General features: G+C 35.7%; 1 protein-coding gene across 4 annotated transcripts in view; it reads left to right on the top strand.

Annotated features, from left to right (window-relative positions):
* ATRNL1 (attractin like 1) overlaps nt 1–24,580 on the top strand; it is an 827,091-nt gene that overhangs the window by 161,937 nt on the left and 640,574 nt on the right. For all 4 annotated transcript variants that reach the window (XM_050804667.1, XM_050804668.1, XM_050804669.1 and 1 more), the window contains exons 14-15: nt 10,360–10,492; nt 14,755–14,936. In XM_050804667.1, coding sequence (XP_050660624.1) covers nt 10,360–10,492; nt 14,755–14,936 — 315 coding nt within the window. The remainder of the gene's footprint in view (nt 1–10,359; nt 10,493–14,754; nt 14,937–24,580) is intronic.

The raw sequence follows: 24,580 nt of genomic DNA on the forward strand, positions 1-24,580 counted from the left end.
TCATGTAGCCCAACTGGCAGAGCTTGCATAGTAGTCTGGACCTGCAGAACCCTCTCTTATTCTGAGATCTATTTGGAATTAGCAGCTTTTTGGATCACTTGGTAAATGGGTCAAAGTAACATACCCCAATGAGGAATGTGTTACCTCCAAAATCCAAAGAGGCCTATTAGACATTCTCCCTCTTTTTTCTGTTGGTTATAGGAGGGGCCAGAGGCAACAACTTAACATTCACCTTTGAAAGGGATATCTTGACATGCCCCATACTGCTAGACCCCTAGAAATTTCACTGAGTTAGAAGGTCCCTGAATTTCAGATGAATTTATTTCCCAACCTCTGACACACAAATATCTTGCCAATAAGTCCAGACTAGTTGCTACATCTTACTCACTAGGTCCAATCTGTGTGATGTTTTCAATATTATGGACCAGTGTGATGTCTTGTGGAGTGAAAAGGCAGTTAAATGCCTGAGAACTAAATTATTACATAGGAGCATAGAGTTGGTATACTCCTGAGGTAGAGCAGTGAAGGTGTATTGCTACCATTGCCAGCTGAAAACAAACTGCTTCTAGTGATTTTTACTAACAAGTTTCAAGAAAGAAGCATTTGTCAGATGTTTAGCTACTTGCCAGTTGCCAGGAAATGTGTTAACTGCCCAAGCAATGAAACCACATCTGATAAGGCAATTACAATTGGTATTACCACCTGGTTAAGCTTATGATAATTCATTGTTACTCTCCAAGATCCATCTGTCTTCTACATAGACTAAATAGACAAATTTCATGGGAATATAGTGGGAATTACCACCCCTGCATCCTTTAAGTCCTTTATGGTGGCACTAATCTTTGCAGTCCTTCCAGGAATGGAGTATTGCTTTTGGCTTACCATTTTTCTACATAGAGGCTGTTCTAGTGGCTTCTTCTTGGCTTTTCCCTCCATAATTGTCTTCACTCCACAGGTCAAGGAACCAGTGTGAGTTTTCTTTCAGCTGCTGAGTATGTCTATTCCAATTATGCATTCTGGAACTGGGAAATAGCCACAGGATGGGTTTCGGACCCAGTGGGCCCACTGTGAGAGGGACCTGAACTCCACTGATCATCTGGCAGTCATAAGTCTCTGACGGGTGGCCCACAGTGATGTTTTGGGTCTCCTGGAATTAATGTCAGTTCAGAACCAGCATCTAGTACTGACACTGATTATTTCCCTTTCCTCAGTGCATAGTTACTCTGGTAAACACCGTAAATCCCTTTGAGAAAGGCAAGGAGAAAGATGAACAATATACCTTTTTGGTAGTATGTTGAGGTCCTTCCTTAAGGGGACGCAGCATCCCCTTCATTCAAGGCCTTTGGGTCTGTAAACTGGCTCAGTTTTGGAGCTTAATTGAAGAACTCTGACTCTCTGTATTTGTGATTCAGGTTAGAGTTTTCTTTACTTAGAACTTTTCTGCTTATAGAAATCTATTAGGAATTTAGTAGGATTTCTATATATTTTACTTCTAGGAACAACCTCATGCTCAACTCACCAGTGCCATAGATGTGAGCAAGTCAGACTATTCCAATTGCTGCTTTAACTCTGCTGTTCATCATAGTAACCACACCCACCTTGCCTTTGGTAGTTGAGTGCTGCTACCTGGCCCCTGCCAACCTAGATCCATTTATTCCTATTGCATTTATATTTCCCAATTCAGTGGCTGCACTTCCCACTGCAAGGCAGGGCATATGGAGAAGAGCAGTCATGGAGCTCTTCAAGGATGCCAGTGCTCCCCTCTCAAGGTTATTCCTTTCAATATTGGTGAAAGGTGTGTCTTCTAGATCCTCTCACGGAGGGTGAGCAGATCTTAAAGGACAAATCCACTCTAACATTCCAATCTCCCTAAGCCATTAAATGTCTTCTATGTTAAACCAAGGCAGATCCAGCATTTCCAAATCATTCACTGTAGGCCACCTTTTGGTCTATGTTTTAGCTAACTAACAGGAAGAGCCCTTTCTGACTCTCCAACCTATAACATTAAATGTATAATGTCTGCTTAGCCTATATCAATAAATTTTGCCTGATCCAACTTTATGTTTTGTCTATCATTTTGCCATACTTTACCATTCTGGAGGCTGGGAAGTCCAAGATCTTGGTGCTAGTAGATTTGGTATCTGGTGATGGCCTACTTTCTGATTCACAGAAGATGTCTTTTCACTGCTTCCTCCCCTGGTAGAAGGGGAGCTCTTGTGTCTTCAGCACTTTATAATGGTGTTAATCCCACATATGAGGACTCCACCATTATGATTAAATTACCTCCCAAAAGTTGCACCTCCTAATAACATCACATTGGGATTGGGTTTCAAAATACAAATTTTGGGAGATGCAAACATTCAGTCCATGACAGACATTTACATATGAAAATACAACATATCTGAGTGAAAACAGATATTCTTAAAAATTGTATTATGTAAATTGCTATCAAGTATTTATAAAGTGGCATTTTGCTTTATATTTTATTTTTGATGATGATGTGTTAACAAGGAAAGAATTGGGTGAGGTAGCATAAGAGAGCAGATGGTACTCACTTGAAATTTAGAATTTGATGTCATGTGTCCTTTAGACAGTTTTATCAGAATGTCTTGTGATTAAGTGAAACCAAATGTTAATGGATACAGAGAGGTCTTTGGGATTTCAGTCTAGATTATGTGCATTGATATCCTATTTCATATAGGTCAAACAATGTGCTTTATTCTCACATATTTTCATTTAAAATGTACATCTCAGTATATTAGAGTGAAGATCAGTAGAATAGTGGTTACTATTCATAATGTGTGTCTGGTTCATTAGGCCAGAAATGCCAGCTATGTTTCAGAATAACAGCTTTCTTTTACCATTGATTAACTTGGCTCCATGTATGCTTGAAACATAATTTCATTTTTTGTACTTGTTTAGTATCAATAAATGACTATAATTTTCCTTTTTTTTTTGTTATACTTTATGTTCTAGGGTACATGTGCACAACATGCAGATTTGTTACATATGTATGCAAGTGCCACGTTGGTGTGCTGCATCCATTAACTCATCATTTACATTAGGTATATATCCTAATGCTATCCCTCCCACCCCCACCCCAAAACAGGCCCCGGTGTGTGATGTTCCCCTTCCTGTGTCCATGTGTTCTTATTGTTCAGTTCCCACCTATGAGTGAGAACATGCGGTATTTGGTTTTCTATCCTTATGATAGTGTCCTGAGAATGATTGTTTCCAGCTGCATCCATGTCCCTACAAAGGACAAGAACTCATCCTTTTTATGGCTGCATAGTATTCCATGGTGTATATGTGCCATATTTTCTTAATCCAGTCTATCATTGATGGACTTTTGGGTTGGTTCCAAGTCTTTGCTATTGTGAATAGTGCTGCAATAAACATACAAGTGCATGTGTCTTTATAGTAGAATGGTTTATAATCCTTTGGGTATGTACCCAGTAATAGGATGGCTGGGTCAAATGGTATTTTTAGTTCTAGATCCTTGAGAAATCGCCACACTGTCTCCCACAATGGTTGAACTAGTTTACAGTCCCACCAACAGTGTAAAAGTGTTCCTATTTCTCCACATTCTCTCCAGCACCTGTTGTTTCCTGACTTTTTAATGATTGCCATTCTAACTGGTGTGAGATGGTATCTCATTGTGGGTATGATTTGCATTTCTGTGATGACTAGTGATGATGAGCATTTTTCCATGTGTCTGTTGGCTGCATGAATATCTTCTTTTGAGAAGTGTCTGTTCATATCCTTTGCCCACTTTTTGATGGGGTTGTTTTTTTCTTGTAAATTTGTTTAAGTTCTTTGTAGGTTCTGCATATTAGCCTTTTGTCAGATGAGTAGATTGCAAAAATTTTCTCCCGTTCTGTAGGTTGCCTGTTCACTCTGATGGTAGTTTCTTTTGCTGTGTAGAAGCTCTTTAGTTTAATTAGATCCCATTTGTCAATTTTGACTTTTGTTGCCATTGCTTTTGGTGTTTTAGACATGAAGTCCTTGCCTATGCCTATGTCCTGAATAGTATTGCCTAGGTTTTCTAGGGTTTTTATGGTATTAGGTCTAACATTTAAGTCTCTAATCCATCGTGAATTAAGTTTTGTATAAGGTGTAAGGAAGGGATCCAGTTTCAGCTTTCTACATATGGCTAGCCAGTTTTCCCAGCACCATTTATTAAATAGGGAATCCTTTCCCCATTTCTTTTTTTTGTCAGGTTTGTCAAAGATCAGATGGTTGTAAATGTGTGGTATTATTTCTGAGGACTCTGTTCTGTTCCATTGGTCTACATCTCTGTTTTGGTACCAGTACCATGCTGTTTTGGTTACTGTAGCCCTGTAGTATAGTTTGAAGTCAGGTAGCATAATGCCTCCAGCTTTGTTCTTTTGACTTAGGATTGTCTTGGCAATGCGGGCTCTTTTTTGGTTCCGTATGAACTTTAAAGTAGTTTTTTCCAATTATGTGAAGAAAGCCATTGGTAGCTTAATGGGGATGGCATTGAATCTATAAATTACTTTGGGCAGTATGGTCATTTTCAGGATATTGATTCTTCCTGTCCATGAGCATGGAATGTTCTTCCATTTGTTTGTATCCTCTTTTATTTCACTCAGCAGTGGTTTGTAGTTCTCCTTGAAGAGGTCCTTCACATCCCTTGTAAGTTGGATTCCTAGGTATTTTATTCTTTTTGAAACAAGTATGAATGGGAGTTCACTCATGATTTGGCTCTCTGTTTGTCTGTTATTGGTGTATAGGAATGCTTGTGATTTTTGCACATTGATTTTGTATCCTGAGACTTTGCTGAAGTTGCTTATGAGCCTAAGGAGGTTTTGGACTGAGACGATGGGGTTTTCTAAATATGTAATCATGTCATCTGCAAACAGGGACAATTTGACTTCCTCTTTTCCTAAATGAATACCATTTATTTCTTTCTCTTGCCTGATTGCCCTGGCCAGAACTTCCAACACTATGTTGAATAGGAGTGGTGAGAGAGTGCATCCCTGTCTTGTGTCAGTTTTCAACGGGAATGCTTCCAGTTTTTGCCCATTCAGTATGATATTGACTGTGGGTTGTCATAAATAGCTCTTATTGAGATATGTTCCATCAATACCGAATTTATTGTGAGTTTTTATTATGAAGGGCTGTTGAATTTTGTCAAAGGCCTTTTCTGCATCTATTGGGATAATCGTGTGGTTTTTGTCTTTGGTTCTGTTTATATGCTGGATTACGTTCATTGATTTGCGTATATTGAACCAGCCTTGCATCCCAGGGATGAATCCCACTTGATCATGGTGGATAAGCTTTTTGATGTGCTGCTGGATTCGGTTTGCCAGCATTTTATTGACGATTTTTGCATTGATGTTCATCGGAATATTGGTCTATAATTCTCTTTTTTTTTGTGTGTGTCTCTGCCAGGCTTTGGTATCAGGATGATGTTGGCTTCATAAAATGAGTTAGGGAGGATTCCCTCTTTTTCTATTGATTGGAATAGTTTCAGAAGGAATGGTACCAGCTCCTCTTTGTACCTCTGGTGGAATTCGGCTGTGAATCCATCTGGTCCTGGACATTTATTTTGGTTGGTAGGCTATTAATTATTGCCTCAATTTCAGAGCCTGTTATTGGTCTATTCAGGGATTCAGCTTCTTCCTGGTTTAGTCTTGGGAGGTTGTATGTGTCCAGGAATTTATCCATGTCTTCTTGGTTTTCTAGTTTATTTGCGTAGAGGTGTTTATAAGTATTTTCTGATGGTAGTTTGTATTTCTGTGGGGTCGGTGGTGATATCCCCTTTATCATTTTTTTATTGCGTCTATTTGATTCTTCTCTCTTTTCTTCTTTATTAGTCTTGCTAGTAGTCTATCAGTTTTGTTGCTCTTTTCAAAAAACCAGCTCCTGGATTCATTGATTTTTTTGAAGGTTTTTTTTATGTCTCTCTCTCCTTCAGTTCTGCTCTGATCTTAGTTTTTTCTTAATGAAGAGCAGTAGAGTTATTTGGATGGAGACTCTGTTACCATTGTTATTCTAAAGATTCACATAAAACTATTATTCTTTTTCTTATTCTAACATGTTAGCCATTCTCGTGTCATTTTTATAGGTTATTTATCTGATAATTCATGTAAATTTAATTATTTTAATTAGCTATCGAATGTTTAGAACTATACTGTAATGATTATATAGGATAATGCTAATATTTATATACTATATGAAAGCCAAAAATTATGAATCAGAAAAAATAACAATAAGAAAATTTGTTTCTAATGAAATTGGAATGGTTGAAAAAGTCATAAAGTGATTTGAAATTTACAAAAATGTATCTTCTGTAATGTTTTAGGATGAATAAAGATAAAAATTATATCTGGGTATTTTTTATCTGTTAGTTTACAGTAAATGTAATATGCTCTAATAGAAATTAACACCTTTGGAATGGAGGTGATGGCAATGTATTTTATGAAGGAAGTGACTTATAAATAAATACTTGGTGAATGACATTTAAAGTCTCTAAGTAGTTAAAAATTGCTTCAGTAAGTTTTATCTATGGGATAGGTATAACTTAATTTTAACTCTGAACTTTACTGAGTGAAAACAAATATTTAGCTCCCTTACATGAGAAGGCCTCAGGTGTTTATAACTATAGTCAAAACAAAACAAAAAGATTGAGGTGGGGGCTCAGTGTTTAGCATTAAATACTTTGTATTTTTTTTCTTATAAAAATTTTAATATCTAATTTTCATGAGGTAGGTTTTATTATAGGTATTGATAATATGTCAATTATCTGAACCTGGGTATATGTGAGGAACCACCATTAAAGTTTGTATATTGTCTTATTTTTTTTCTTACTTCGAAATTAACTTTTAATTTCTCAATGCCAGGATTAGTTGAAATATGATTATATTATGGAGATTTGGAAATAAAATAAAACTTTTGCAGATTCTTTGAAGACTCAATGAAGGAAATGTGACAGATATATACAGAAGAAATCTCAATTAACCAAAACCATTTAGTGTCTGTGGAAGTAAAATTAGTTTGAGTTATTGTGACAGTCATTTATCTTTTTATATTGTATTGGATTTTGATAAAGCATCTCTTTACCTTTTACTACTTTTAATTTCTGCCTCATTCCCAAGGGTCTGCATGATACTTTTATTAAGACGAGAACCATTTCATTTCATCATTAATGGAAATGACTTTGTGCATGATTTTATTTTTTGAATTGGAAGACTGTTTTCGAATTCACTGGAAAAAGTTTTCATTAGATGGTGCCTGTTTCAAATTATGTAATTTACACACTTTATTTTTTAATAAACATTCATTCCAATTCCAAGAACAGTAATTTAACTTGTTAAAAGAAAAACTTAAGACAAAATAAATTTAGCAGAGCTTATTTGATCAAAGACTGATTCATGAATTAAGCAGCACTTTGAAAGAAGAGCTTCAGACACCTCCAGCTATCAATGTGGGCAGGAAGTATTTTTAGACAGAAAAAGGAAGTGACATTTAGGAACATCTTGATTGGCTACAGCTCACCATTTGCCCTATTTGGGCATGGTGAGATGAGGCATTTGCCTTTTATGGAAATAGTCTAATCAGTTGGCAGCATGTGTTTGGCTGAAGCTCAGCTGATGTGATTAGCTGAGACTAAGCTATCTGTTTTAAGAATACACTCATAAATTAGGTTGCAGTTTGTTTACATACTAAATTAGGCCAAATTTAATTCAATCTCCCCTTTTGGTCAACTGTCATTTTTGAGAAATTGACCACAAACCTTAGGCACTAATACTACTTTCTGTCACCATCATAATGGACTTGTTTGGTCTGAATATGGAATTTACAATTACCAATGTCAAGTCAGTTGGATGATTTTTTATATTATCTTTGTGTTTTTATTATTTTAACTATAGTGAGACCATCTGATGTATAACAGATGGCTGCATATGAACATTTAAGACTTGAGAGGGCCCAGGTGCGGTAGCTCACGCCTGTAATCCCAGCACTTTTGGGAGGCCGAGGTGGGCGGGTCACAAGGTCAGGAGATTGAGACTGTCTTGGCTAACACGGTGAAACCCCATCTCTACTAAAAATACAAAAAATTAGCTGGGCGTGGTGGTGGGCGCCTGTAGTCCCAGCTGCTTGGGAGGCTGAGGCAGGAGAATGGTGTGAACCTGGGAGGTGGAGCTTGTAGTGAGCTGAGATCACGTCACTTCACTTGAGCCTGGGCAACAGTGCGAGTCTCTGTCTCAAAAAAAAAAAAAGGCATCGAGAGGATATGGCATACTAAGGAGACTATTTATAATGACTATCAGGAGGGTAATATTAAGAGACTGAAGTATACTTCTTAGTAGGTGCTCCCATGAATCAAACTGGTCAAAATCAAATATATCAACAACAAGCCAGAAGAGGAATCTACTTGTTTTAATCAATCATCTTGTTTGTTGATTTCTTAAAACTGACTTTCTATCATGTCAGACATAATTTTCCAAGGGCAATAGGAGGTGTTATCTGTTGCACACACTCTTCCCTCATCAGTCAACGGATAGGCCAAAGCAATCATGTTATCTAAAACAACTGTAGCAGGAGAATTTAAAGATGTTTGACGGGCGACTGTAGCCCATTTCTGCTATAGTAGCTAATGTTTGAGACAGATTTCTAATCGTAGTCTCGTTACATTTATGCCAAGCCAGGGAAGGAGCATTCTACCAAAAGATGCCCATTTATGGATACTTAGACTTGCTGGCAAACTCCTCTTTATTCTTTAGTGTAAATTAAGAGGTGTGGACCAATGTTCAATTTCCAGTTGGCTATTGGAAATAATCATGACAATTCTAACAGTATTACTGTTAAAATCCCTAATCGACATTTTCCACTTACTGAGACATGGAGTTGCTCATATATATGGTTGGTTGTTAAATCCTATACAGATAAAAATATACTCTGGAGAGGTACGACAGATGGTTCCTTGCTGTGTGTGTTAGGGGCTACAGTAGAGAAGCACTAGTAATATTTCTCCAAGGCTCCATTATGAAATCATTGCATGGTTGAAGGATCTTGACAATTAAAGGGATTAGGGTGATAAATTTCTTGACAAACTGTTGAATTATCTTTCTTTTGGTTATCCTATTCAATTTCTGGCATAATGTAACTGCAAATCCCTCATTATAGGTTTTGACTAAGATTTAAACAAAGAACCTAATGTATGAATCTAAAAGCCTAACCCTATACAAAGGACCAGATATTGCTCTTAGAACATCAGAGAAATTTGTTAGAAGGTGAAGCAGAGAATCTCTAAGATCATTTAAGGATTTAGGTTCAACATAACATATCCAACATTCAGTTACTTTCCCTGCAAAAGCTATTGATTATGAAATCATAATAAGCATGTTATCTTCCTGGGTATACATAAAAAATAAAAACAGAGAAAAGAGGAAAAGAACCATAGTTTCATGGTGACTAAGGAAAGAAGTCTTGATCTGTCATCTTGGGAAAGCTGTTCATGTCTGGGATGTCATTTGTTTCTGAGGAGAAATGTCCCTGGTCAATTTTGCCTTGAAGTTTCCAGTGGGTGTACTGGCCCGAGGCTGGACGGGTCCTCTTAAATTGAGAAATGTGGATCCAAGGCTCAGGCTCAAGGCCCTGAAGTTTTGCTGCAGAGAAGAACTTAGTGTAGTCCCTTGCAGCTGAGTTCAAGGGCAGTCTTCCTCTGGTGTCTCTTTTGAAATGAGCCAGTCTCCAGGGTGTAGACCATGAAAGGTCTGGTTGTCATCAGTTCGTGGGGGCTTCTTCTATCTGGTGAAAATATACTTTGGCAAAATACATTAAAGCCTTGCAATATCAAGTCATGTCAGAGTTTGTAAAAGCAGGAGATACATAAGTTCTATTATTAGGAGCATAGGCCTTCCAGTAACCATTTTATAAGGGATCAATCTATGTTTTCCAGTGGGAGTGAATATGATTGCCATTTTAATTTGTAATAACTTTGAACAAGGCAGTGTAGTTAGCTTTGCCTATTGCCATTGTGTTTATAATACCTTATTTGACTATTTTGCAGTTTGTCCATTGAAACATATGCCTCTATTGCTATGATTGGCCGAGACTCAACTATCTGTTACAAGAATATGCTTGTAAGTTAGAGTGCAGTTTGTTTACATCCTAAATTAGGTTGTAGTTCACCACTTATAGAGGCAACTTTAGGCCAAATTTAATCTAATTTAATAAACTAATGAAATAAATAAGAGAGAGCCTGATTCAGTTGAATTGTATTTGGAGTTAGAAGTGTTTAAAGTTCACTAGAGGATTTAAATATACACTGAAGTTTAAGAATCATTGCTGTACAAAGGTGAAAAATAACATGCTTTTTAAATTTTCTAGTCTGTCAAGAACTACACCAAATGTCATGTGAGAAATGAGCAGATTTGTAACAAACTTACCAGCTGTAAAAGCTGTTCACTAAACTTGAATTGCCAGTGGGATCAGAGACAGCAAGAATGCCAGGCTTTACCAGGTAAAGATTTCAAAATTTAGTGAATGAGTTTCTGGTATACAGATAAATACTGACATAGAAAAGTACATTTCGTAAGGACACTACATTTTCTAAAATTAAAGTCATAACAAATATCAACCTATAACATTGTAGTACTAATAGCACTGTTTCTACAAGAAAAGTTTTTTGATTGCATATTTGCTTCCAATTATTTTAAGGTGTTCATATGTTTACTATACTGTTGAATTGATTAGATACCTTTTCATTGAAAAAAATCTTAAAAATGTAGATAATAATAAGCACTCAGACTTGATATTCAGATTTAACAAATATTAACATTTTGTCATATTTTATTTAAGTGCCCTTTATTTTCCAAACTCAGTGCATATTTTCATTATATATTATAACATTTATAAAAAATATTTTAAGGAAATAATAATATAGCACATATTTATTATATATTATATATTTGCCTTCTCTGTATCCCAGGGTTTTAAAAATATTATATATAATATGTTAAAAATAAATACATAAATATATTACTTATATGATATGTAACATAGTATATTTATTAAAATTATATATCTAGTAATTTTAATGATATAAATATATAATTTATATGTTTAATAAATTTAAACCATAAATTTATATGTTCATTATATTTTATAACATATAATACAATATAAATTGTTTTTATATAACATATCCTATATATAATATACTTTTATAATAAATAAATTTCTTATAATAAATATTATCTGCTTTTATGAGAATCCAAATTTTACAAACTACAGCAAAGCTCATTTTTAAAAGTAATTTCATGTTTTCACAGTTAACATTGCTAGTGGATGCTAAGTACTCTTCCTTTGAAATATAAAAGATAAAATGAGAAAATTGAAAGGTAATACAGGCATTTAACCAGTTCTGCTTCTTATACAGATAAACTGAGATCCATGCTGGTTAAGTGATATGCTCAAAATTATGTGGCTGGTAAATGACAGAGTTGTAGCTATTAACTAGGTGTTTTATTTGTGTTTAGTATTTTGCCTCTCTTAATCCCAGGGTTTTTTTTTTTAAAGAAAAGTTTCTGAGCCTATGTAATTCTAAAACATATTGGAAAATTCCATCACAGAATTTGTCTAAAAGAGAATCTTTCTTACAAGTTCATGTAATAAAATCAAAATTATTTTGCCTTTAAAAATACCATCGAGGCCAGGTGTGGTGGCTCACACCTGTAACTCTGGCACTTTGGGAGGCTGAGGTGGGCGGATCACTTGAGGTCAGGAGTTCAATACCAGCTTGGCCATCATGGTAAAACCCTGTCTCTACTAAAAATACAAAAATTAGCTGGGTGTGGTGGTGGGCACCTGTAATTCCAGCTACTTGGGAGGCTGAGGGAGGAGAATCACTTGAACCCAGGAGGTGGAGGTTGCAGTGAGCAGAGATCACGCCACTGCACCCCAACCTGGGTGACAGAGTGAGACTCTGTCTCAAAAACAAGCAAACAAACACACCATTGAGGCATTGGAATGTCATTCATACTTTGAATTTTGTTTACATACTGGCCTTTAAAGCTTTTAAACAGTGTGATGTGCATGTGTGCTCATTTTGAGAAAGATAGTATTAATAATGCAGTAGGCAGGATTTAAGAAGCAACAGTGAGATGATGCTAAGAAGTTGAAAGTGGTGTTGATCTCTAAGAATTAAACTATAAAATGAAAATGTAGATCAATGAAAATATTTACAAAGTTTCCTTAAAATGACAAGGTTAGTCTTGGACCAAAACAAGATTTGAATGAAGGAATGTATATATTTAAAGGAATATTACTTTGATAAGAATGGAAATTAGTTGCCAGTGGAAGTTTGGAAAAATGACAGTAAAGTTACTTTTGGTAGTACTCATCTATTCATTCCCTGGGAAAAAAATGTTGCTTTGTTATAAAGGCTGCACTTGACCAGGCTGTTAGTTTGGAGATACAATGAAATGTATTATACACAAATTCCCTTTTCTTAATTCATATTTACTAAGCAGCCAACTGGCTATATATCGTTTGATTTCCATTCAGCTTATCTCAAGGAACTGAATGCTCTAAATAGAGGGCCCAGTCTGTACAGCAGTTGTACAGTTCCATGACAATTGGTGTATTGCATTTTTTTACATTGATCTCATATGAGCTTGGCAATTTGAATTTATCTCACTAAACTCATTATAAATTAATTGCCTTCCTTTAAACCCCACTGCCAAGTTGATGCTCAATACTACAAAAGCCTGAAGTATAAAAATATTTGGTTTGGTAATATAATTTAGTTTAGCCACAAAGGCCCATGCATTTGTTTTTATTTGAATGATTTGTCAATTAACTATTTTTGTTCTCACTAAAAAATAAATGAGGAGACAGGCAATAATAATCTAAATTCTTCCTTGAGTCAGTAAGGTGAGAAAAAAAACATAATTTAAGAAAACTTTTGCATTGTAAGGAGAACTTTTTTGGTATTTTGGATTTAAAATGACTGGAATAATTGAAACACATATAGCCTCAAACTGAAAACCAGGAAATGGTACACAGTCTTATTAAATGATAATTATAGTTTATTTAGGGATTACTATGTTCCAGCTGCTGTGAGTTATTCATGGTACCCAATTTAATCCTTAGAGCAGCAACCATGAACGAACAGAAGTCCCCAACGTGGTTTTGAGTGGGTCTATTTGGTGAAGACTAGTAGTACTGAGACATTATTTGCTTTTAAAATTCTCCATTTGTTATGGGTTTACCATGGAGTTTTATAAAGGCTATCTGATGTATGCTATTCCTATAAAATGAATGTAGAAGAAGGTATGAGAATATAGCTGTCAAATGCCAAATATTAAAGACATTTACAGAAACATAAAACAATAAAAATAAAATATTCTATTAAGTTGTAATGTTCCCCTTCAACATTTTGTTCTGAAATATTTCAAATATTGAAAAACAGAAATAATTGTGGAGAGTACACCGAACGCCTACATTCTAGATTCTACAATTAACATATTGCTCTCTTTGTGTTATCCCTGATCTCTCTGCCTCTCCATCCTCTATTCATTCATTAATCCTTCTTTATTTTTTGATGCTGAGGTCTAATTTGAATTGTCAGCTACTTTCCCTAAGGAAGAGAATTTGAGGATATATTTCCTTTGGGCCTATTTGTATACCATAGGGAGCAAGACATCTCAGCAGCTGAAGAGTGAATTTATAGTGGGGTTTAAAATTATTATTTTAAATAAGTACATGTATTTGTTAAAGTTACCATTTTTAATTTTAAAACCATTTTTCATTTTAAAATGCTCCAAATCAGTAGATATAGCATGCATAAAGAAAAGTTCTGTGGGACCCTCAATAATTTTTAAGACTTAAAGACCAAAAATTTGAAAACAGCTGCTTTAAAACAATTTTATAAGAGTTGCAGCAATATATCCAAGGTCCTTCACACAGGGCCAGAGGTGCGAATACATTTCATGTGATATAGAAACTAAAATGTAGTCTAACTTTATAGATCAGTATATTAATGAAACACTATTGTTAATTAGCACACGCTAAAGTTTAGCCTTATTAATGTATTTATTATATAAACTTGTGTTTTAGAAAACTGTTTCAAGTTCAATTTGGATTCTATAGATAAACCACTATTACTGAATAATATGTTTCATCTTTAGAAAGACATGAATATTGTATAAAAATAAACATTAGTAAGGAAAGATCATAGCTCCTTTACTAATCATAAGTGAAATGAGACTTCTCTACCCATACTTATGAAAGAATCAGAGAACCCAACTTATATCACAACGATATACCTGAGCTATGGAAATTAGATTTAGAGGTCAATTAGCTTCACTTATAGGAGAAACTTTGAAACTGCTTTTGGTATAAGCTTGTTGTTCTTCTATTAAAGTAATCTTGTCTTATGTAAACTAGACCTTGGGACATAAATATAGTAGTGATTTTACTTATTGAAATACCATATGCCAATATACCAGACGTTACACAGAAAACCTAGCAGTCAACACATTTAACAGATGTCATAGAGCCATGATTTATCTCATATTTAAGATTTACAGAAAAAATTGGGATGTTCTGCTTTCATTCTCTACCAAACTATTAGAAAAAATTTATTTGAAATATTATATGGAGATATTTAATATGTTTTATTTCAAAAATAATTTAAACAAATACAGAAGTATTCTGAAATGATTGAAAAATACATTTGCTTTTTGGTCATCTAAAACTGAGACATATTTTTTTTACTAGCTCATCTTTGTGGAGAAGGATGGAGTCATATTGGGGATGCTTGTCTTAGAATCAATGCCAGTAGAGAAAACTATGACAATGCAAAACTTTATTGCTATAATCTTAGTGGAAATCTTGCTTCATTAACAACCTCAAAAGAAGTAGAATTTGTTCTGGATGAAATACAGAAGTATACACAACAGGTAACATTTCTACTTTTTTACATTATGGAAATATGCTATGATAATCTCATAATTATTTGAAATGATTTTTTTTGTTTTTAATACATTATTTTGCTAATTTTGGAAATAAAAGTAAAATTGATTCCTCAAGTGAATTGACAGAAGACTTATTTTGTATAAGTAATAAGGTAATAATGGTTTATAAATTATCACTTTTTGCAGAGCACACCACTGTATTACCTTACCAGAGTCATCTTATATGAATAAATACACTTAAAGAGTATGTATAATTTAAGAATTATAACTCCACTTGGTATAGTGTGGCAGAAAGAATTTTTGCTTGAAAACTTTTCAGAGCAATTATAGTCAATCCTCTGTATCTATGAGTTCCTCATTCATGGAGTCAGCCAACTGCAAATGAAAAATATTTTTAAAAAGTATGGTTGTGTCTGTACTGAACATGTACAGACTTTTTTTTCTTGCCATTAGTCCCTAAACAATACAGCATAACAGCTATTCAATAGCATTTATGTTGTATTCAGTAATAATCTAGAGATGATTTAAAGTATATGGGAGGATATGGATAGGTTACTTGGAATACTATGCCATTTTATATCACGTAAGGGACGTGATATTTATGGATGTTAGAATTCACAAGGGACCTGGAACTAATCCTCCATGGATAGAGAGAGATGACTATGTTACCAATTACTTGCTATATAGAAACAAATAATGCTTGCTTGGTACAGCTTACTTTAAAGAAGCATTGTAGATAGCCTATCAAAATGGTGGAGAGCATAAAATCTGGACATACGCTTATTTCTACAACTTAGTAGCAAGTGTACTTCAAGATGGTAATTCAAGATAAGATATGGATGGGGACACAGCCAAACCATATAATCTCCCTTTCTGTAGGTTGTCTTTTCACTGTGTTGATTGTTTCCTTTGCTGTGCAGAAGTTTTTTATTTTTATATAATCCCATTTGTTTATTTTTGCTTTTGTTTCCTGTGCTTTTGAAGTCTTGTTCATAAAATCTTTTCATAAACCCATTCCTGGAGATTTTCCTATGGTTTCTTCTAGTAGTTTTATTGCTTTGGGCCTTAAATTTAGTTCTTTGATCCATTTTTCTTTTTTTTTTTTTGTATAGGGTAAGAGGTGGGGGTCTAGTTTAATTCTAATGCATATAGAGGTTCAGTTTTTCTAACACCATTTATTGAAGATATTGTCTTTTCCCCTATGCATGTTCTTGGTGTAATTGTCAAAAATCAGCTGGCTGCAGCTATGTGAATTATTTATGGCTTCTCTATTCTCTTCCATTGGTGTATGTGTTTGTTTTTATACCAGTACCATGCTGTTTTGTTTACTACAACTTAGTAGTGTATTTTGAAGCCTGGTAGTTTGATTAGCTCTAGCTTTGTTCATTTTGCTCAGGATTGCTTTGGCTATTAGGGCTCTTTTTTGTTCCATACAATTTTAGGATTGCTTTTCCTATTTCAGTGAACAATGTCATTGGTATTTTATAGGTAGTGCATTGAGTCTGTAGATTGCTTTGAGTAGCATGGTTGTTTTAACAATATTAAGTCTTCTGATCCATTTGCATGGAATGTTGTTCCATTTGTTTGGATCCTCTTCAATTTCTTTTTTTCTTTTCTTTTCTTTTTTTTTTTTTTGAGATGGAGTCTCACTCTGTTGCCCAGGCTGGAGTGCAGTGGCGCCATCTCAGCTCACTGCAAGCTCCGCCTCCTGGGCTCACGCCATTCTCTTGCCTCAGCCTCCCGACTAGCTGGGACTACAGGTGCCCGCCACCACGTCTGGCTAATTTTTTGTTTGTGTGTTTTTAGTGGAGACGGGGTTTCACCGTGTTAGCCAGGATGGTCTTGATCTCCTGACCTCGTGATCCGCCCGTCTCGGCCTCCCAAAGTGTTGGGATTACAGGCGTGAGCCACAGCGCCCGGCCTCAATTTCTTTAATTAGTGTTTTGTAGTTTTTTTTTTTTTTTTTTTTTTTTTTTGTAGAGGTCTTTTACCTCCTTGGTTAAATTAATTCTAAGTATTTTAATTTTTTATAGTATTGTAAATGGTGTTACCTTCTTGATTTATTTTCCACGTAGTTTGTTGTTTGTGTATAGAAGTGCTACTGATTTTTGTGTGTTGATTTTGTATCCTGAAACTTCGCTGAATTACTTTATCAGTAGTACTAAGGGTTTTCTGGTAGAGTTGAAGTGGTGTCATTCCTCTATGGTAATACCCTAAGCTCTTTGCCTCACACCAAGGAAATCAAGGACGGGGACACACAAGGAGTGAAATTAAGAGCAGAGGTTGCCAGGCATGGTGGCTCACGCCTGTAATCCCAGCACTTTGGGAGGCTGAGGCGGGTGGATCACCTGAGATCAGGAGTTTGAGACCAGCCTGACCAACAAGGTGAAACGCCATCTCTTAGCTGGGCCTGGTGGCGGGGGCCTGTAATGCCAGCCACTCCAGAGGCTGAGGCAGGAGAATTGCTTGAATCTGGGAGGCGGAGGTTACAGTGAGCCAAGGTCGCGCCACTGTACCCCAGCCTGGGGGACAAGAGTGAAACTGCAATCCCCTAGCCAAAAAAGAGCAGAGGTTTAATAGGTGAAGGAAAGAGAAAACGGGCTCCGGAATGGGTCTTCTGGTTCTGTGGTGAAATGCATGGGGTTTTATAGAAAAGCTTAAGGAGGTGGTGTCTGATTTACATAGAGCCCAAAAGATTGATCTGACCAGATGTGCCATTTACATAGTGAGTGAAGAAGCTGGCTGCCCTACCCTAATCTTTTATTATGCAGATGGGTTCTCTACTGCGCCAGTGCCATGTTGCCTGTTCCTTTACTGTACACATGGTTGACAAAGAAAAGGGAAGATGGAGTCTCCATGATGAACATGCCTGGCCCCCAGGTAGCCTTTACAAACTATTGGCACAGCTGCCGGCATTCACCCGTGTAAGCGTCCAGCTTTCTTATCTGTGTCTGCAGCTCAATTTCACAGGCTGCTCTTTGTTAGAAAAATAATGATTTTGGAGCTGCTTTTTGTTAAAAGGGAAGGCTTGCTGAGGAGTCTCTTACTCTCACTATCTGCCTAAATAATTTCTTTCTGGCTCTTGTATAAGAGTCTTACCGTTTTTCTCTGTATAAGATCATGCCATCTATAAACAGGGACACTTTGACTTCTTCTATTTCAATTTGAATGTCTTCTATTTCTTCTGTTGCCTAACTGCCCTGACCATGAACTTATACTGCCATGTTAAATAATTGTGGTGAGAATGGGCATCCTTGTCTTGTTCCAATTCTTAGAAGAAAGGCTTTTAGCTTTTCCTGTTCAGTATGATGTTAGCTGTGGGTTTGTCATATATGGCCTTTATTATTTTCAGGTACATTCCTTCCTAAATAAAGGTATTTATTTATTTATTTCCTTCCTAAATTAGATAATTCCTATGTAAATACCTAATTTAAGTTTTTATCTTGATGAGATGTTGAATTCTGTTGATTGCTTTTGCTGCATCTATTGAGATGATCGTATGGTTTTTGTCCTTCTATTGATGTGATATTTGATGTTCATTAATTTGTGTAGGTTGAATCATCCTTGTAGCCCTTGGATAAATTCTTCTGGGTCGTGGTGTGTATTGTTCTGATGTTGTTGGATTCATTTTGCTATTTTGCTAATATTTTGTTGAGCATTGTTGCATATGTTCATTAGAGATTTTTGGCCTCTAGGTTTTTTTTTTTAATGTCCTTGTCTGGTTTTGGTGTCAGTGTTATGCTGACCTCATAGAATGAGTTAAGAAAATCCCCTCTCCTTCAGTTCTTTGAAATAATTTGAGAAGAATTGGTTTTAATTGTTTTTGAAAGGTTTGGTAGAATTCAGCAGTGACACCATCTGGTCCTGGACTTTTCTTTATTGTGAGACTTTTCATCACTCATTCAAAATCATGAATTTTGTTGGTATTTTCAATTTTTCTGTTTCTTTTTGGTTCAGTTTCTAAGTTGCATGTGTCCAGAAATTTATTCATTTCCTGTGAGTTTTCAATTTCTTGAAATATAGTTGTTCATAGTGGTCTCTAATGACCCTTTATGTTTCTGTGTTATTTTAATGTCTCCTTTTTCACTTCTGGTTTTATTTATTTGGGTCTTCTCTCTTTCTTTATTATTTAGTCTAGCAAATGGTTTATCAGTTTTCTTTATTTTTTGAACAAGACCGACATTTTCTGTCATTGATCTTCTGTGTTATTTTAGTCCTGATTTCATTTCAATAAAGATCGTGATTGCTGTGATCTTTATTTTTTTCCTTCTTCTAATTTTGGATTTGGTTTTTCTCTTACTTTGCTAATTCTTTGTGATGCAACATTAGGGTGTTTATTTGAAATTGCTCTTTTTTTGATGTATATATTTATTACTATAAACTTCCTTCTTAGTACGGCTTTTGCTATATTCTATAGGCTTTGGTATGTTGTGTTTCTATTTTCAGCTGTCTCAAGTAATTTTTAAATTTCATTCTTAATTTCTTTCTTCACCCAGTGTTAATTGAGGGCTATATTGTTTAATTTTCATTTATTCATATTGTTTTGAGTGTTCCTCTTTTTATTAAAGTCTATTTTTATTCCATTGGGGTCATGTAAGATACTTGGTATGATTTTGATTTTTAAAAATTTGTTGATATTTGTTTTGTGTTCTACCATATGTGGTCATTCCTGGAGAATGTTCCACGTGCTGATGAAAAGTATGTGTATTCTGCAGTACAATGTTCTGTAAATGTCTGTTAGGTCCATTTGGTTTATGCTGCAGTTTAAATCTGATGTTTCTTTGTTGATTTTCTATCTAGATCATCTGTCCAGTACTGAGAGCATGGTGTTGAAGTATCCAAGTATTATTGTTTTGGGGCATATTTCTCTTTTTATATCTAATAGTATTTTCCTTACATATCTAAGTGCTCCAGCGTTGGGTGCATGTATATTTACAATTTATTGTCTCTTACTGAATTAATCCCTTTCTTATTGTATAATATGCTTCTTTATCTCTTTTACAGCTTTTGACTTAAAGTCTGCTTTGTCTGATATAAGTGTAGCTACTCTCGCTCACTTTTGCTTTCTGTTTGCATGGAATGTCTTTTTTCATCCCTTCACTTTTAGTTTATGTGTGTCTTTACAGGTGAGATAAGTTTCTTGTAGGCAGCATATTGTTAGTTATTTTTTAAAAAAATACCTTCAGACAGTCTATATCTTTTACGTAAGGGAATTTATTAACTTTCAAGGTTATTATTGGAAGATGAAAAATATTCCTGTCGATTTGTTGGTTGTTTTCTGATTTTCGTACATCTTTTCTTCCTTTGTATATCCTTTCTATTCTTTGTTCCTTTCTTCCTGTCTTATTGTTTATTTTTGTATTTACATGGCTTTCTGTAGTGATACAGTTTTATTTCTTTTCTCTTTCTCCTTAGTATATTTGCTCTACCAGTGAGTTTTATAATTTTGTATGTGTTCATGATGGTGGTTATCATCATTTCGGTTCTAGATGTTAGGCTCCTTTGAGCATTTATTATAAGGCTAGTCTATTGGTGATGAATTTCATTAGATTTTGTCTGTGAAAGATATTATTTCTCCTTAATTTCTGAAGGATAGCTTTGCTGGGTATAATATTTGTGGTTGACAGTTTTATTTTTCTTCTCAATAGTTTGAATATATCTTTCCATTCCTCTTGGCCTTTATGGTTTCTGCTAAGAAATTTACTATTGCTGTAGTGGGGATTTTCCTGTATCTGACTTTATGCTTTTCTCTTGCTGCTTTTAGAATTCTTTCTTTGTGTTTGATTTTTGATGATTTGAGGATTGTGTACATTGGAGAGGACCTGTATAGCCTGAATCTATTTGTTGTTCTTTAAGCTTCCTCCACCTGGATGTCCATTTCTTTCTGAAGACTTGGAAAGTTTTCAAGTGATTTATTAAATATTTCTAGACACCTGTTTCCTTCTGTTCTCTTTTTGTAGTGCCTGTAATACAAATAGGTTTTCACTAAATGGTTTCTTATAAATGTAGGCCTTCTTCACTCCATATTCTATTTTATTTTTGTTGCCTGTGTTATTTGCTTTTAAGTCCAGTAATTCTTCTAGCTGGGCATGGTGGTGTGAACCTGTAGTCCCAGCTACTTGGGACGCTGAGGTAGGAGGACCGCTTGTAAGCCCAGGAGATCGAGGCTAGCCTAGGCAACATAGCAAGAACCCACCTCTATTAAAAATAAGAAAGAGTAATTATTTTTTTCTGCTTAGTCAAGTCTGTGGTTGAAGCTCTCTTTTGCATTTTAAAACTTTTATTCATTGAATTCTTCAGATCTAGGATTTATTTTGTTCTTTTTTTCCTGATATCTCTGTTGTTGAATTTTTCATTCAAATTATGAATTGTTTTCCTTATTTTGTTGAATTGTCTATCTGTATTCTCCTATATCTCACTGAAGTTCCTTCAGATTATTTTGAATTTTCTTTCTGATATTTCATATGTTTACTTATGTTGGGTTCTATTACTGGAGAAATATTGTTTTCCTTTGGAGATACCTTTTTTTTTTTCCTTTTTCTTGTTTGATATATTCCTACATTTTATGTAGGAATTCCTACATAAAATTCTTCCAATTTTATGGAGTAGGTTTTGTATGGAAAGAGTTATTAGTATGAATGGGTCTTGGCGTATTAGTTCAATGGGGTGTATTGGTATTGGTTCTAGGTAGATGCAGTAGTGTAGTCTCCATGTAGTTTCTTTAGCTCTAGTCCACACTAGTGACATTTTCAAGTGTCTTAGTAGCCTTAGCAAAGACAGTTTGTAGCAGTGGTGGTGTGGCTCTGTTGGAGAGTGTGCTCACCTTGCTGTTTCTCAGGTCATGGGCATGTGAGTACCCACAGTGGGTAGGGCAACTTGCATTCTGGCTTGCTGGGGTTGAGGCCACAGGACTCTCGCTCTGGGAGTATAGGCATGTAGTCACTTGGCTGACCTGGGGGCTGGCCTGCCAGGAACAACCTATGAGATTGTTTTTCAAGCTTAAGATATGAGTGTATAGCTGCTCGGTTGGCCTGGAAACATGTTTTCTAGGGATGGCCTTTGGGCCTGTTTTTCAGGCCCAGGAGACAGGTTCAAGGCTCCTTGGCTGTCCTGGGGGCTTGCTTGCCAGGAACAACCCACAGGACTATTTCTTAATCCCGGGATGTAGGTGCATTGCTGCTCGGCTGGCTTGGGGGAATATCTGCTGGGAATGCCTCATGGGGGTGTCTCAGGCCCAGGATATGCTTATATGGCTTCCTGGCTAGCCTGTGGGTGTGCCTGCCAGGGGTGGCCTGTAGGGCTGTTTCTCAGGTGCTGGATGTGGACTTCTGGCTGCTTGTATTGCATGGAGGCATGCCCAACAGTGGCAGCCTGTGGAACTGTTTCTAGGCCCTGATTGCCAGTGTAGGGCTGTTAGGCAGGCCAAGGGCCTGCCTGGAGAGGTTGCAGTGTGGCTGTTTCTCAGGCCCTGAGTGCAGGCATGTAGCTGCTTCTCCAGCCTAAGGGCGTATTAGCTGCACAGAGGCTCAAGGGCCTCTCCTGCTTCGGGGAGGGCATGCAGTGGTTTGGCTGGCTGGGCTGGCTCAAGGACCGCATTGTCCTGTGTGGGACTGCCAGACCATTCCTTTGGCTCAAAAGTGCAGTGGTGGGGATTGATTTCCCTGCTGTGTAGGACCAGAGTCACAGCCAATCCTGGACCTAGGCTTCATTCAGCTGGGGTTGTGGCATTCAGCCACCTGTGTGGGCTTGGTGGAATGAAAATGAACTGCAGTACTTTTTCAAAAGACAATTGCTGTTCTCAAAGAGCTTAGTGGAGAGAGAAAGAAACACAATTATACTGAAATGTGATAATTGCAATGACAGATGCACATAGGGTGATATATGAAGATAAAGGGTAGGCATCTAACCAGTAATGTGGACCTAAGAATAATTTCCTAGAGGAGTGCCCTAACTATGTCTTACAGGATTCAGAGTTGGCCAGCACATGAAAATATTGGTAAAGAGTCCAGAGAAATGCCTATGTCTTTTCTCTCAACTTGTCTTGAGAGCTGCCGGCTTCATGGCTAGAGGATAAGATATATGAGGTAGCATGTAGGAGAGACCTATCAGTTTTATAATATTTTTGAAGAATGTGACAAGGTGTATTTGTAAAGTTTTACTTTAGCATATGGGACAAACAACATGAGTTAAAATCTGTCTATATTCTTGTGATGCCAATTTATTTCTTTTACTACAAAAAATAAGGGGCTATTACCAATGAACATGTGAAAATTAGTTCTCACTACCTACCACTTATGCAGAGCTTATTATTGGCAGATTCAAATTTCCTGATATTTAGAAAGTACTGGTATTTGATATTATAATTCTGTTGCTTTTTTTCTTGCTTAAGACATATTATTTTTAGGTCTTACAATATAACCTTGAAATGTACTTTTTTGAGATTGCATATTTCAAGATTCTTATGTTAGTGTTCATTTTTTCTTTCCTATTATTATGAATAATAATGATTGAACTAATAATTATTTTGAATGCGTGATGAACTTAGACACATTCAAAAGTTCCATTTGCTAAGGAATGTGATGCTAAGTAGCATGCCCTGTAAATGAAGAATGTTTTGCTTTATCAGAAAGCTGAGCTTTAGCAAGATTTCAAAGGTGGAGACTTCTGCAAGGTGACATTCAATTATGCATATCTTTATATAAAATGAATTCTGAGTCATTGCAGTTATATAAACTTAAGACAACCTTTCTTTGGCAAATAAAGATCGACAAATTCATTCACTTTATAGAGATATCTTGGGTCAAATGATCATTTACTTATCGGAAATGGCTAATGAAATGTTACAGTGATTTATGGTGTGCTGCAGGAAATTTTCATGATATAGTTATTTATCTTACATAAGATAATGAACTGCCTATCCAGTTCATTTACTGAGTAATAGTTACTTTAAATGTTTTATCAGCAGCTTCGTTTTTCTGTTTTCCTCCTCTTCCTCTCAGATTTTTATCATGATGAGTTAGGGAGTAATATTTCATTTTAAATGACTTGTCTTGACTATAGATAGTTCAGGGATATAGGCAGAATTGCTGTCATGTGAAACACAGTTGTTAATCTGAAATATCTATGTTGAATTGACTCCTGCTGTTATTATCAAGAGCTGTAAGAATGTTTTAGCTTTTTGCTTATCAAAATATTTTTCAGAATAATATATGAAATATACGCTGATCACAGTGTGAAGCAGCATGTGTATTTTTATAATTAGAAACATTATTTATTAAGTACCATCTTTGTTTCAGGCACTGTGCAGATGATGGAAGATAGCAATCTTTAATGAATTTTGTTTAGCAAAATTTATTGATTACCTACTATGTGTACAGTACTTGGGCAATATGAGATTTATTTTCATAACAAGAATTTATATTTAAATTTTATTCAAGAAACATTTGTCGAGTGTTTACTATGTGAACTTTATTGTATTTGTACACTGCACACATTTCTAGGTGTATGGCTATCTTTTAAGATCTCTAGGACCATGTACACATCATAATTAGAACATATACTGGATACAAATATCTTATTTCCGTGTTGCTAATGTGCAAGGTGGAGAAACATTTTTCTCTGTCCTGATA

The sequence above is a fragment of the Macaca thibetana genome, chromosome 9 (genome assembly GCF_024542745.1).
Source record: "Macaca thibetana thibetana isolate TM-01 chromosome 9, ASM2454274v1, whole genome shotgun sequence".
Classification (NCBI taxonomy): Eukaryota; Metazoa; Chordata; class Mammalia; order Primates; family Cercopithecidae; genus Macaca; species Macaca thibetana.